General features: G+C 42.8%; 1 protein-coding gene across 1 annotated transcript in view; it reads left to right on the top strand.

Moving 5' to 3' along the window:
- Positions 1-353: 353 nt before the first annotated feature.
- MGLL (monoglyceride lipase) overlaps positions 354-14,004 on the top strand; it is a 58,110-nt gene continuing 44,459 nt past the window's right edge. Inside the window, exons 1-2 of the mRNA XM_062500798.1 lie at positions 354-629; positions 1,215-1,353. Of these exons, the coding sequence (XP_062356782.1) occupies positions 620-629; positions 1,215-1,353 (149 nt within the window). The 5' untranslated portion in view covers positions 354-619. The remainder of the gene's footprint in view (positions 630-1,214; positions 1,354-14,004) is intronic.

Below are 14,004 nucleotides of genomic sequence, written 5' to 3'. Positions count from 1 at the left end.
CCCGCTCCCCGCCTGGCAGCGCGGGGCTGGGGAAGTTGCGCTTACACGAGAGATGGCTTCGCAGCGGGGATCGCTTTGAGAAAAGATCTCCCCCTCCCTCGCCTCCCCCCGTCGCCGCGGCCTCCGAACTGTAAGTGGCAGGAAGGAAGTAAAGTTGCAAACAACCTGCCGCGGCAGGAACTTTGTGAGCTGCTCCAGCTGCATGTGTTCAAGGTGCCTTTGATGTACGTGCAGCAGCTTCTGGAAAGTGGACTGCAGCTTTCCCACCCGCCAGCCCTCCCTCTCCCCAACCCTTCCCAGCCTCCCCTCCCACCACCGCCACTTCAGCCCGCACACGCAATTTGTTTGAGAAGAAAAAAAAAAAAAAGTGATGAACGAGAAGTGGTGAATTACCCAAGCGACTTTCCTCAAAGAGCGAGCGAGCCGGGTAGAGGAGCCGGGTAGAGGAGCCGGGTAGAGGAGCCGGGGCGAGCCCCGCGCAGCGCCGGGAGGGACCCGCCGGGAGCCGCGGGGCTGCCGGGCTGTGAACGCGGCTCCGCAGCGAGATGCAAAAAGCCTCATCTGCTTGCGTTTGACTTGCGATGCCGGCTCCTCACTAGAATGCAAACCCTTGCACAGGATGAAAACAGGTTTGTGGCAAATTCTCCTGGAAATGTTTCGCTCCCTGCCGCCGCCACCTTCCTGTCTGAGATGTCAAAGAAGATCTTAATGATGACACGGCGGCAGATACCTCTGCTGTGTACCCTCCACTGTTCTTTGGAGATGTTCCGCCAGAGATAAATCTTTTATGCAGCTGTCTTTTCATATATGTAGCGTTGCTGCATAATTTGCTCTTGATTGCAGTTAAAATATTCTCTTTGGGATCCGTTTCACATAATGATGCAAAATAAACTCAGATGGGAGAAGTGTGGATTAGAAAGCTGTAAATGAAGTACTGATGGTGGATTGATCTTTCCTTTTCCTTACTCCCCCCTTCTCCTGCCAGTGCTCTACCTCTAAATGTGAGTCTTTTCTGAACAACAAAAATTGCTACATTTCTGTTTTAGAGCAGTGATTTTGGGGGCTCTTTGGCGGTGTTATGGAAGCAGCCTCCCATCAGTGGTGCTTGCCTTACTGCTTGACTTTCTTGAGTGTCTGTGGCTTCCAAGCCCATCAGCTTTTATCTTGTCTCCACCTGTTTTGAAGTATGTCTTGTTTCTTCTAACACCTTGCAGGTCATTCTTCCAGAATGCCAGAGGAAAGTTCACCAAAGAGGAGTCCTCAAAACATCCCATACAAGGATCTGCCCCATATCATCAATGCTGATGGGCAGTATCTCTTCTGCAGGTATTGGAAGCCAGCAGCATCTCCCAGGTGGGCACTTTCAAGCAAATGTCCTTTCTACTATCATTAAATATGACTCTGTTAATGCAATTATTATTTACAGCTTGACTGGCATTACAAGGTTGTGTATATGGAGCTTTCTCTCAAGTGAGAAAGTCCCTACTGTAAAGATTGCATTCTCCAAACCTTAACTTGCTCGAGTCAGCCTTGCAGATGTAAAACGTGGAGTTACTGTCATTCCATGCACAGGTGGCTTGGTTGGCAGTTCAGTATTTACCAAGTAGCTCTGGCAGGTGGCTGATGCTTATCAGCAGTAAACAACTATCCCCAAACTAATAGCACAGGCAGCCAGGGAGGACAGGGATACAGGCTTTGGGGTGGTCACTCTTTCTGATTATCTCTGTGTGAACAAAACTTTATATCAGCATCTGAGTTCAGTTTCAATAGTAATAATAGGACAACAGGCACAGTGTTTGACTGCATTGCTTTTTGACTGGTTTTAAATTATTTATACTTAGTAAATGATTCAGGCAGCTCTCTCACTGGCAATTGCAATTTCAAAACTGACCCATGTAATAAACACAGACAAAGAATCAGATAGAGAATTTTTTTTCTAATATTTTTGTCATAATTTAAATAACATCTTTATTATCCTTCTGATCTGCTGTGGCTCCCACAGTTATGATCTTTCTTCTTCCCGTATCCTCTGGCTTGGCACGTATTTGTGCCGCCACTAGTTATGTAGGTATCCACTTCATAAAAATCTGGATATTGTTTAATTGTTTTCCTTTTCTGCAGGCCAACAGGAAGAGCTGTGTTGATTTTATATAGCTAGAAAACAGTCACAGGAAAAAGTTGTTTGATCTGTTGTAGGGAGTTAAACTTTATCGTGACGACCCAACAGGTTAGACACCATCCTCTGCCCAAACCAGCCTGCAACTGCTCTGAGAGAGGGACACGGGTCCAAGTTGGCTGACCTTGGGGTTTATGTCTACAAATTTAAGGCACTATGGGAATAACATAGGGTTTAGTTAGCACTCAGGTAATAGAGAAGGTGGGCAAGCACCAAAATATACTGTCCCCAGAGGGGAGGACAGTGCAGCCACCCCACCACAGCTCCATTGTGCAGGTCAGGCTGTAGGACAGAGGTCTGGTTCAAGATCTCCTGGTCTACAGAGCATTTTATAGTTGCTTCTACTCGCTGGCTTTCAGAAACAAGGAGGAAGGTTTTTGGCACTGATGCATTACATAGTCTTTGCACCAACCTGAAGATTGCCTTTACAGAAAAATAATGCTATGAAATCAAGGTTCTACAGTGAAACCAGGCTGTTTTGTGTTATAATGGTAATTAATCATTAAGTACCCATAACATTCATCACCCAAATGTGGAACTGCTTTTTTGCCACATTTAATTTCTTACCAAATTAGTAGTGGGTGGATTGGTCTTTGTTGCAGAAATGATAAGGAGTTGAGAGTGGAAACTTGGTGTCTAAGTCCTCTGGGGAGTTAATTTTTTTAGTGGTCTGTGCCCCAAGCAATTAATTAAGAGCGAACTTGTCCTAGTTTTGTGACAAGAAAAGTGGATGGGATCAGTGTTGTTCATTTACAAGGCTCTCCTGAGTGTGTGTTTGCATGTTTGTGTGTAAGGAGGGGGCGTACTGTTTATTATTAGCTCTTCACAAATTGTTATATATGAGAGAGATGGTAAGTGACTGAATAACAAGTCAGTGCCTGGATCCTGCAATCAAGAATGCTCTTGGAGTTCTTCAATAGGCAAACAAAAAATACATTATTTTGCCCCTTTACATAAGAAGCTCTGCTTTTTCCTCTTCCTATGTAGAAGCTCAGCAACTTTCATCTAATTTTAAATGTTCAGCAAAACTGATCTCTATATATATGTATAGGGAGAGAAAGAGAGACACCTCAGGGGACTTCTACAGTTCTGTTACAATTTATTTCAAATAATGAAAGCAATTCTTTCGATCTTCTAACTCAATTGTTGATTCAGGTTCAAATCTTAACGCTAATGAATGATGCTATAACCGTCAAAAGGTGGGATCTTCCATTGATCCATTGTGTGCCTAATCCCAGCTAGAGCTGTAGAAATACCTCTTCACTGCAGATGCCCAAAGATTATCATTGACTTGTCTTCTATTAGAATAGAACTTATCACCCTTGATCCCTCCCCCAGGGAGGGGGAAAACCCAGGATGTCTGCCAAAGGAAATATTAAAAAGTAGCCTTAGCATAGGCTTGAAGAGCAGACAATGGCCAGGCAGTCTCTGAAAGTGGTGTTGACTGACAGACATCACCCCTTGGAACTGGTGCTTCTTTTTTATCTCCTTAAATAGACTCCTAAATGTGGATAAAAGTCTGTGGCATATTAATATGCCATATTATCACATTTTAAAAAATAAAACTACCAAAACCTAATTTTTCAGGAAGATGGAGAAATTTTGTGAGGCTTTATTGCTTCATGCTCACAAATACCCAGGCTCTGATCCTGTGTGGTGTTGATCTGACAGGTCAGCCCATACTGGTGCACATATGGAAGCTTTGTTACAAGTGCCACTGAGGCCAAGGTTGTCCTGCCAGTGAAAGGCACCTATTGTGAGTTCCTCAGCAGGGTCTGCTTTGTTTCAGAAGGGGATTTAGGTGATTACTTCACAGGAAGCTGACACACAAAGGCACTCAGATGTCATAATGATTAGATGGGGTAGATGGAGTATGGAGTAATGGGACTAAGGAAGAAGAAAGACAGTGTTTTCCGCTTGTTTTTCGCGTGGGAAGTCACTCCCAAGAGCAGAGCTGGGGCCTGGGTGTTGTCTTCTCTTGCTCCCTGCTGGCAGCAGTGCAGGTGCAGCTTCCCTGGCCAGCAGCCCTGCAAGCTGCCCAACTTGTTGAGCCAGTTCCATCTTAAAGTGTAATTAAGTGGTCTTGCTGAATGCAGCAGGGAAGAAAAAGCAGTATGTTCTGGTGTTGTTTTCATGTCTTGTGCCAACAACAGAATTTGTAGACCATAAAAACGGGTAACCCTTTGGCACCAAGTGCTCACTGCTGAATGCAACGCTTAAGATCTGGGCAAGGCATGGCATTTTCAGGAGTGTGTAATGTTGTTTGGAGGAGTTAAATGCTTTGAACCAGTCAGGACTGATCTTATGCCTATAGCATGTCCCAGTAGCCAAAGAAACCCTACTTAATGGGAAAGCATTCATTATGTAAACATAAACAACAGCTCATGTGAGGTTTAAGCCTCTGCCACCACGCTGAGCACTCTGAGACAAAATGCAAGGTAACAGGAGGTGAGGAATTAAGAAACCATGTTCTATTCCCAGCTCTGAGACAAAGCTGCTAAGAATAGAGGCTGATGAGGAAGGGGAAGGAGAGTTGGGAGGAGAAGTCAAGACATTTCCTTTGAGGCCCCTAAAGAGCCTGGGGAACTTCAGAGGTGACCTTCTTCCTCTGTGGTCTGTATCTCCTTAGCCTTTTCTGGATGCTTCCTCCATTCTTGTCACTGCCTAGATAAGCACAAGTAGTTTTTTCCAGGGCACTTTTAGCCCCTCTTCTTGACCTCAAGTAAACCCGGTGAGATTTATTGACTCGGACTAATTTTTCAAAGGTGCTCATAGCTACAGCTGCCACTGACTTCAGATAGAGTGATGCCCCAGTCTCTCCTGGTAGATCAGTCACTTTGAGCTGGACACTTGAGACACTTGAAGCTAGAGGATGCACTTGAAAATGTGATTTCCAGACATCCATGGATCTGAGCTTCCTCAATTACCAAAGAGAAACCATTACCTGGCTAGTTAGCATGGTACTTGAGTGTCTCTCACAGAGTGGTCTCTAGGTGGACTTAGAGGTTTGCCAGAATCCACTGTGGTTCTCTGCCTGTGGGTCACAGAGGCATTCCTGAGCCATTGTTAATATACACTGGAATGGCTTGGCTCACTTTAGACATTGTGACCACAGTTTAAGTAAACAGAGTTGCAATTGTCCGAGTAAACAGTGCCTTTGTAAGAGTTCTTTCAGTTGTACACCTGAGACATGTTTAAAAATACAAAATTAAACAACCAAAAAGCATTCACTTCTCTGTTTACTTTTTACATTTATTTTACTCTTTGAAGAACGCCTGCCATTCCTTCTGACTTGTTAGTAATGAAAGGCCAAGCCAATAAGGAGAAAACAGATTTCTCTGTTCCCCAAAGATTTTGCAGATGTGCCTGTGGTGCAGAAATGCAAACTGCTTTTATATTTGAACTGGCCCTTACACTGCAAATATTGCTTGATGGTTTTGGTATCTCATTACCAGCACTTCCATGCCATTTCCAGAAAAAGAGTGCAGCTTCCAGCATGAGCAAATGACAAAATTGAATTTGACTTTCAGACCTTCCCAAAGTGAATAAATAAATAAATAAATAAATAAGCCAAAGTGAAGTCAAAGCAAAAGAAATCAAGTCACTGATTATAATGTCTTTAATTATAGTGTATTGTGTTAGTCTCTAGAAATACTTAAAGCAGTTTCTAATTCAATGTCATTCTTGAAGAACATGTTGTATTAATGAGGTCAAGTTGAAATTAAAGCCAAATCTGTAGGATGCGAAGTGACTTATGTCAGCACAGTTTGCCATAGGATGAGTTCAGCTCCCTCTGTTTTTCTGATCCCATTGTACACACATTGCAAAGGGAAATAACAATGATCATTGTCAAATCAACATTCCAGGCTTTGCTTGCTGTATTGCTGTTGCCTGAGTTTCTAAAGCATCCCTTTTCTTCATCAGCTGTGTATGTGTTCCTTTAATGCCTCTGTTATCTTTGCTCCATGTGACTGTATTATTCACTGTGAATGGGGGCATCCTTTTATGATTCCTTATGTGGTTCCAGAGGATGGGCAAATTAGCAAACCAGCTTCGTGTAAGAGGGACTCTGACAGGCGGGGGAGCAGCTTTGGTTCTCACTGCAGATATTTCCAACAGGCTTCTTCAGTAGTATAATTTTTTTTCCCCATAGAATCCAAGGAAAAAGATGAATAACAATTGCAATTAAACTGTCCCTTTTGCTCATTGCCCTGTTAGGATCTGCTTCTGAGTACAGGTGTGACATCAGTGTCTGGAAAAAAGGTGACTTTTGGAGTTCCCTGTTGTAAGTCTCAAAGCAGTACTATTTCATCCTGATCCTGAGAGCAGCAAAAAAAGCAAAATCCTGTTGGTTCTGTGTGCCACCTGATGAACTTGAAACAGTGCTGTCCAGCATGGTGAGTATAAGAAGCAGAGGTAGAAATAGGAGAAAAGTGGTCTAGAGATAGTGTTGTAAAGATCATTTTTCTGCTTATTATTTTGCCTAAGTCTGAAGGATAAGCAAACCTGGCATCTGTAAAAGAAACATTCAATTTTAATTGGAATATAAGTGTGATGATCAGTACTGGCTTTGTGCCATCACTCTGATAGATGCCCAAGTTGGTCACTCAGCGTTTAGAGATCTACTGCTCCCTCTGAGTGTCTTTATCCCAGGCAAACCCTCCACTAACCTCTTCTTCAGCTCATCATGCTGGGAACACTCTGAACCAGCTATTTGTTGGTAGTGACATAATAGCTGAAGCAGACAACTCAGTGGTCATATCAGGGTTCCAGATGCAAGAACACTTCACTGCTATAAGGAATATATGGGTTTAGTGAAAATAACACAGTTCCTTGCTTCAGTTTCTCCAGCACTCTTGGAACATCACTTGGGAACACACATCAGCTCTTTTAGATCTTGTGAGTACATCTACAAGAGCTGGCTGGTACAGCTGTTCTGGCTGGAAGAGGGTATTTTCTCTAGATGTCTATAGCAGAGGAGTTGGCCTTGCAAGTCCTTTTCAGAGTGCTGTGACTTCGTCCTTTTTTGAGACAGGGTGAACATCTGATCTCTTTGTTCTTCTAGGGAAATTGCATTGTTCTAAGAGCTGTCCCTGCAGACATATTTGGCTGAGCTGCCTTCCCTAGGTTCAGGCACTGTCATTGTCCTAATGTGCTCCCATTTGAATGGAAGCCACCAGTGTCTGAAACCTCCTATTGTCCCTCATCCAAGAGATGTGACACAACCCTGATAGCAAATGGCTGATTGTTCCAGGTATCCAAGTCTTGCATCTTGCCCATGAGATTCCTCAAGATATGCTTAGGCAGGTCCCTTACCTCATCCCACCCCAGTTATATCCTTAACTACACCCAGCCATCCCTGTCTTGTACTCTACAGCACAGACATTCTGACGCTGTGTCAGTATGGCTTATTATCCATGACAGGAAGGAAGGAAATTAGCAAACATCAGGGTAAGTAAAGTTTTTAGACATCATTTAAATTATATCTCCTGTAGGGTTTCCTCTTGCAGACCAATGCAATTACACTTGTGTAAACTGAAAGAAAAATACTGGAACAGCAATCCCAAATACCAGCCTTGGGCTAGTCCCAGCCATAAACATCTTCTAAAGCAACCAGACTTGGTGGTGGTGGCAGAAAGGCATCCCCAAGCTGACCAGACTCACTGCCCAGACAGTGGTACCAAGGTGTGGCCTTGGAGCCAGGAAGGGAACAGCTGGTGGAAGCTGTCCTGGTGGCCACCGGCAGATTTACCTGCCTCCAGGCATGCTCCTGTGGGATATCCCCATCAGCAGGGGAGGGGACAGGTCTTGGTCTTGGTCTTCCTCTGCTTGGGAATGCGTTTGTTCCTTTTAGGCAGATGAAGTATTCCTGTCTCTCTTTTTGTAGCAGTTTTCAGTGTCCCAGGAGCTTGAGTAACACCAAACTTCATGAGTACTTCCACTGGCATGGAAGAGTCCCCCCTCTGTGTCAGACACTGGCTTTCCAGCCAGGAACTATCTTTGTTTCTATTTGGCAGGCACTCACTTGATGATGGAAGCTTCTGAATCCTCTCATACTGAGTGATGGCAAAGGCAGCTAGCTAGACCTAGAGAATTTAATGTGAGAAAACAGGAAAAAAAAAGTCAATAGGAGCAGAGAACAGGCAAAACACAATCAAGACAGTCATTAGACACAATGACCAGTGATTTTCAGAATCAGACTTAGAATTTATCCTTACTTTTGTTTCCTTGTCTACAATTGCAAGTAGTCATCCAGTTAAGTGATACAAATCAGGGCTGGAGTCTCTAGATATAAGTTGCCAGAGAAAGAAAGTTATTCCTTGACCAGCTGGTGGTTGAAGAGAGCTTGATGTTTGAAGAGAGATTTTAAATAAAATCCACTAAGCAATGAATTAGTTGTTCTCTGCTGTTCTGCTACGAGCAAATTGTCTCAGCAGCAATCGTTGAAAAGAAAGAACAGGGAAAAAAGGGGAACAAAATATTGGTGACTGGGCTAAAGCCAAACATTCAGCAGCAACAGTTTAGTAATCATTTCCTCTGGTGTTGTGTACAGATAGGTAAAGATAAAATGTACAAACTACTATAGATTTGGCATGCAAGAAAGATTGCTGATCTTTTTCAAATGTCTGTCTGACCTAGGATAAATGTCTTCCTCTGTATGTTCTCTTTCTTCTTTGCTCCAGCTTGAAGCTTGCAGAGTGAGGCAATAAGACCTAAATCATTGCCCTTTCTTTTGAACAGAACAGAATTTGGTTTCATTTGCTGTAGATGTCAGCAGGTTAGTTGATTCACCAACGGATGAGTTTATTTTTATAATTTTTCAATATACTTTTAACTTTTATTTTCAAAACTATCTCAGTGGGCTTTCAAATTCAACTGTCAGTTCTAGAAATCTGCAATGGTTTAATTTGCTGGGTGAAAGGCATGAGGAGTGACAAGGAAACAGTAAGTAATTCAATTTCTATAAGATAACATCTAACTGACTTAATGGTTAAGCTTTTTCTTCATTTTTTCAATTTTACATGAGAGCTAGTCTACAACATTTGGAATATTAAAATCTGTATTCTGAGCAGCATTCATAATCTCATGTCATTAAAAAAACATCCAAGCAATCAGCATTCAATCATCCTCTGTTCCTCCCCAAACAAGGGATGTGGAGCATCTCAATCCCGGTTGTTCTGAAAATGCACAGAGCTTCTCTCTGACATTATTAGATGCCCACAAATTCATTAGGACAGAGGGATTTTTTTTTTAATTGATTTTGTTCTTTCCAGGCTCATTGTGGCCCCATGCGTGTAGCACAGGGAACCCATGGTGATATCCTAACTCTGCTGTTAAACTCCTCCTGGCTGCTTTAGAATCAGGTTTTTACTCATGCTGTGTGTCCATCCTTGCCTCTGGCATGCTGTGTTGCCACAGGAAAGGCTTTTTACCTCTGTGCTTCTGTTTATGTGGCAGTGGGAAGAAGGGTTGATCCTTGCTTGAGATGGGGCAATGGGTAAGAGAATCTCGAGGTGCCACTCATCTCTGCCTTGTGTGACCTCTGCAAGCGGCCTGGTTGCACCATTTGTAAAGCATTTTGGGTTTTCTGTATGAGGAGTGTTGTACAAAAGCCAGCTGCTGTTATTATTTATCCTATTTATTTACTGGTCACATTTCTCAGAGCTGGGGAATGGAAAAAAACAAGCAATCAGCAGATTCACTTTGTTTACATTTCATTTCACTTTCGGTGTTTGGGGAATGCTGATTTATTAAACACTATTCCTTCCTTTGAAGCCTGTAATTTTCATAGTGGAAACATTGCCTCATTCTTACTCACAGGTGTATGTTTCTCTTTTGAAGCATCATTTAAGGGCTCTGCCCATCAGAGGTTTGCTCCCTGCTGGGCATTTCCTCCTCCACACCAGCTCTCACCCTTTCTTTACCAGGAATCAAAGGAGTCGAAGCTGGCCTGGCTGGTGGGGGTTCATAACTGTGGTATTGAAAGTATTTGATCAGGATGCTGTTGAGGCTTTTTAAAAATGGTCAGAAATATGTGGTACAGTCTCTGGTGAAGCGTTCCACATGAAACACAGCATTTCTGCAGCCGAATAACAGCTTGTGGTTTAAATAAATGTTGTTATTTCTGCTCAGCTGTAGGTGTACATGTATGTTTTGGTTCAGTGACTGCCAGATACTGTAAATGAGTATTGATTTCCTTTTCTATTTTAAGATATTCTGCAGAAAAGACATCCCACATGCCTTTGGCTTTCTTTGCCTGTACCTAAAACGATTGCAGCCAAGGAATCATCTAACTAAATCATCTAACTAAATACTCTTTTTTTTTTTTTTTTTTTTTTTTTTTGTTACCACCCGTCTTCATTCTGGTAGTTGCACCTCAAGTTGGACAGGTCCCCATTCACATTTTGGAGCTTAAAGCTATTACATCTGGCCTTTTTTCAGAGCAAATCAACAAGGCAGTGATTAAAACTAATGGCAGGTAGGTTCCTTATCTGTGTTAGCATGGCAGCCCTCCCTGCAAGAGGTGAAGCTGCCTTGGTGTTAGAAATGAAAGAACATTTTAGGAACCAAGTCTGAAGCAGCTAAAGCCTTTGGACACCCAGATTAGCTCAGTGCAGCCAAGAAATAACACATATCAATTTGGCAACCATAGGCTGTATCCAACTCTTTAATTCATCTGTAGATGACTTAAGGATTTAAACCATTGCACCTCACCTGTGACTAAAATTAATTTTGGTTCAAAACATGAATAAAAATTTTAGCCTTTAAAGCTCCTGTTGCAGTGATCATTGTCCTAGCAGCATTCCATGTCTCATGTTTAACTTAGATTCAACTTTCCTTCCTACATCAGGTCTACAGCAAACATGGAATAGTAAATTAATTGGAACATGCTGAAAGCCTTGGCAAACGCTTTGCCTGTGACATTCCTAATTTCCCAGAGGAGTACTGCTGATATTGATTTTGACAGAGCCTGTAAAGCCTCTTGCTGCAAAGATTCCTCTCATAGCTGGGTAAGGCTGAAGTGCAGCACTAGGATGTGCCAAGATTTCATTGGAAATTAATGTGTTTCATCTCAAAATATGTTAAAATATACATAAGCCCTTTACAATTAAGAAATCAATCCTTGAGTTTCTGTCTCTTAAGTTTATGGAATAATTCCACCCTATATTTTGGAAAATCTTCCAGAAAGACTTGGCAATTTAGAGACCCTTGCTACCTCTGACATCTGAACTTATAACGAGTTTGTCAGTTAGTTAAGGATAACCAATTAAGATCTCTGCCAACAGAGAGAACTGTTGACAAAATTGGATCAGGAAGATAAAAGTGAGGACAGGCAATTGACTCTGCAGGAAGTAATCAAGAGTTCCACATTAGGAGTGAAATTGCCTGGCCACAAACAGTATTACTTGGTCTAAGTATTTCAGGGAATTAAGTCTTTCTTTCAACCATTGCCGTAGAACTAGGAATTGCAGAGTCACTGCTTTATTAAAGACTTACAATAACAGTGTATCGACTTCACAGAATAGGTAAAGTGTCATCTCCTTTCTTGCTCCTTTATTCACAGCTCTCTTCCTGGAAAGTGTCCCTGACCATGACAGGGGGGTTGGAAATAGGTGATCTTTAAGGTCCTTTTCAAGCCAAGCCATTCTATGATTCCAAATCAGTGAAGATTTGCCCACATAAGCCCCAAATGCTTGATCAAAGTACCTCAGTCATGCAGGAATAGCTCAGAAACCTTCTGACCCTCTTGTGCCAGGTGTGTGCTTTTCAGCCTCTTCTCTGAACAGGTGCTGGGGTGCTGAGCTGAATTCTTCCTGTAACAACTCTTTCAGTACTGCTGGTCATGAGTTGTCTGTACCATCCACTCCCTGGAACAGCAGCCTGAGACTGGAGGTGATTAGAGTCTGAGCATGGCTAAAGTCTAAACCATGGAAAAGCTTAAGAACCATTGATTGGGAGGGGGGGGTGGGGTGGGGGGGGGATTGACTATGAAGAACCTCTGGTGCACCTGGGTTCATACTAGAAGTGATGTCCTGTATGAAAAATACCTTGCAAAAGAATTGAGGTCAGAAGAAGTGTGCAGACTTGTCTTAGGGGACTTCAGCAAATGCCACTTAACATTTAGATGTGGTGTTCTCTAGAACACTTGATTATTTGTCTCTAACCACAAGCCCTCCTTAACAAATATTTGAAAATAACCAAGCAAGTAGCATGTTCCTAAGGACTTAAACATTACCATGTACTCATGTGGATCTAACCAGGGGGAGGCTTTTTCTAAATAAAATAATTTCCATCATTTGGAAGCTACAGAGGCGTATCTAAAACTCCTCACCTCAATACATGAACACTGCTGTCTATTTCCATCTTCTGTGCTATGCCAAAAGGTGAGATTAAATTGTCAAAATGTGACTGTGATGCCATGTAACGAGCATTCTTCCATGGCTTGAGTTCATCCCTTAACGAAGCACACCTTGTGCCTTTCTAGAAAGCTTTCCTTCTTTTAGGATTGAGTTGGATTTGTCAGGCTATGAACTTACAGCAGCAATAATGACTTGTCTGACTTGTCACTGGAACAGGTTCCAATGCTCTGCATATGCCAAGACTTCAAGGGAGTTCAGTAAAAAAGAACTGGTTTTGCTCAGCTACTTTGAAACAGAGACATACTTTCATATTAAAAAACCCTTTTTTTTGTTCAGAGAGCAGATGTAGTACTGAACTAGTGAGTAATGCTGAGTTTAAGCAATAGTGATGATGCAGAAGAAGCTTCTTGCCCTTCAGCTGCAGCCTTCTCATGCTTGGAAAGGACAGTCCATCTCATTACACATTTCTATTTCCAAGGCTTTGGCTCACTAGGCAGTATCAGCATTTTGATTTCACAAAGAAACTGCTACATGACTGGCTAAACAGTCATTTTTGTCCCTTTGGAAATCATTAAACATTCAGTGCAAGGGAAGAGGAGGGAGACTGTGAAAACTGTTCTTGCTCTTACTCCCTGTGTGTTGGTGCTCCATTGAGAGTGGTGGCCCTGCAGCCACTCATCTGCAGTGGCTTTGCTTCCAAGTCAAAATGAATTTTTAATAAAACTAACCAGAAGGATTCTATTTTTCGTGATTTCCAAGGGGATCTGTGCCAGAAACTCATTTCTTGGCACATTCTCCCTCCACACCCTAAAGCTAATCTAAAAAATTTAAGGGTGATTTCAGGTTGACTTGAATTTTGCACCTGATGTCTTTTATTTAAGCAATGTTTTGCACAGAATTTTAGAGAGACACTGACTACTTTGTGCTTCTATCCCTGTAGCTCCCCTTGGGAGATATGACCTCCATTTCATCTCCCTTGTAACCCTTGTACTGAGCAAGGGCTGAAGCAGAGCAAAGCACAGGACTGGGATGTCCAGTTCCAGCATTCCTCCCAGGCAGGTCCTGGGGCAGTTCTGTCACTCCACATCATCCCTTTCTTGGTCCTGTGTTTGTGGCAATGCCTACTCCTTGGTGTGTTAGAAACAGAAGTCATAATCCTTCTTTCAATGTTTCTTGTGCTCTGCAGAAGGGCAGCAGCCACAGGAAAGCTCAAATCCAGCCCCAGGCTGCTCAAGTCTCCAGGGATCTTGTCAGTCTTGCAGGTTCGGAGCAGCAGGTCTGGCAGTCAGTTCTGCCAAGGCAAATCCCATCTCTGATATCAAGGTGGAGGAATGTCTTCCTGGGGCAGACCACGTAACCCTAGAATCCCTCCTCCTCAGTTTTATCCAAGAAAGGGGTGGGAAGATCCAACCCATGAATTTTAAGCTACACACCAGGCATTTCGCCTCTGATTTCAGCTTCATGTCC

The sequence above is a fragment of the Cinclus cinclus genome, chromosome 12 (assembly GCF_963662255.1).
Source record: "Cinclus cinclus chromosome 12, bCinCin1.1, whole genome shotgun sequence".
Classification (NCBI taxonomy): domain Eukaryota; kingdom Metazoa; phylum Chordata; class Aves; order Passeriformes; family Cinclidae; genus Cinclus; species Cinclus cinclus.
This window is presented reverse-complemented; position numbering and strand designations above follow the sequence as displayed.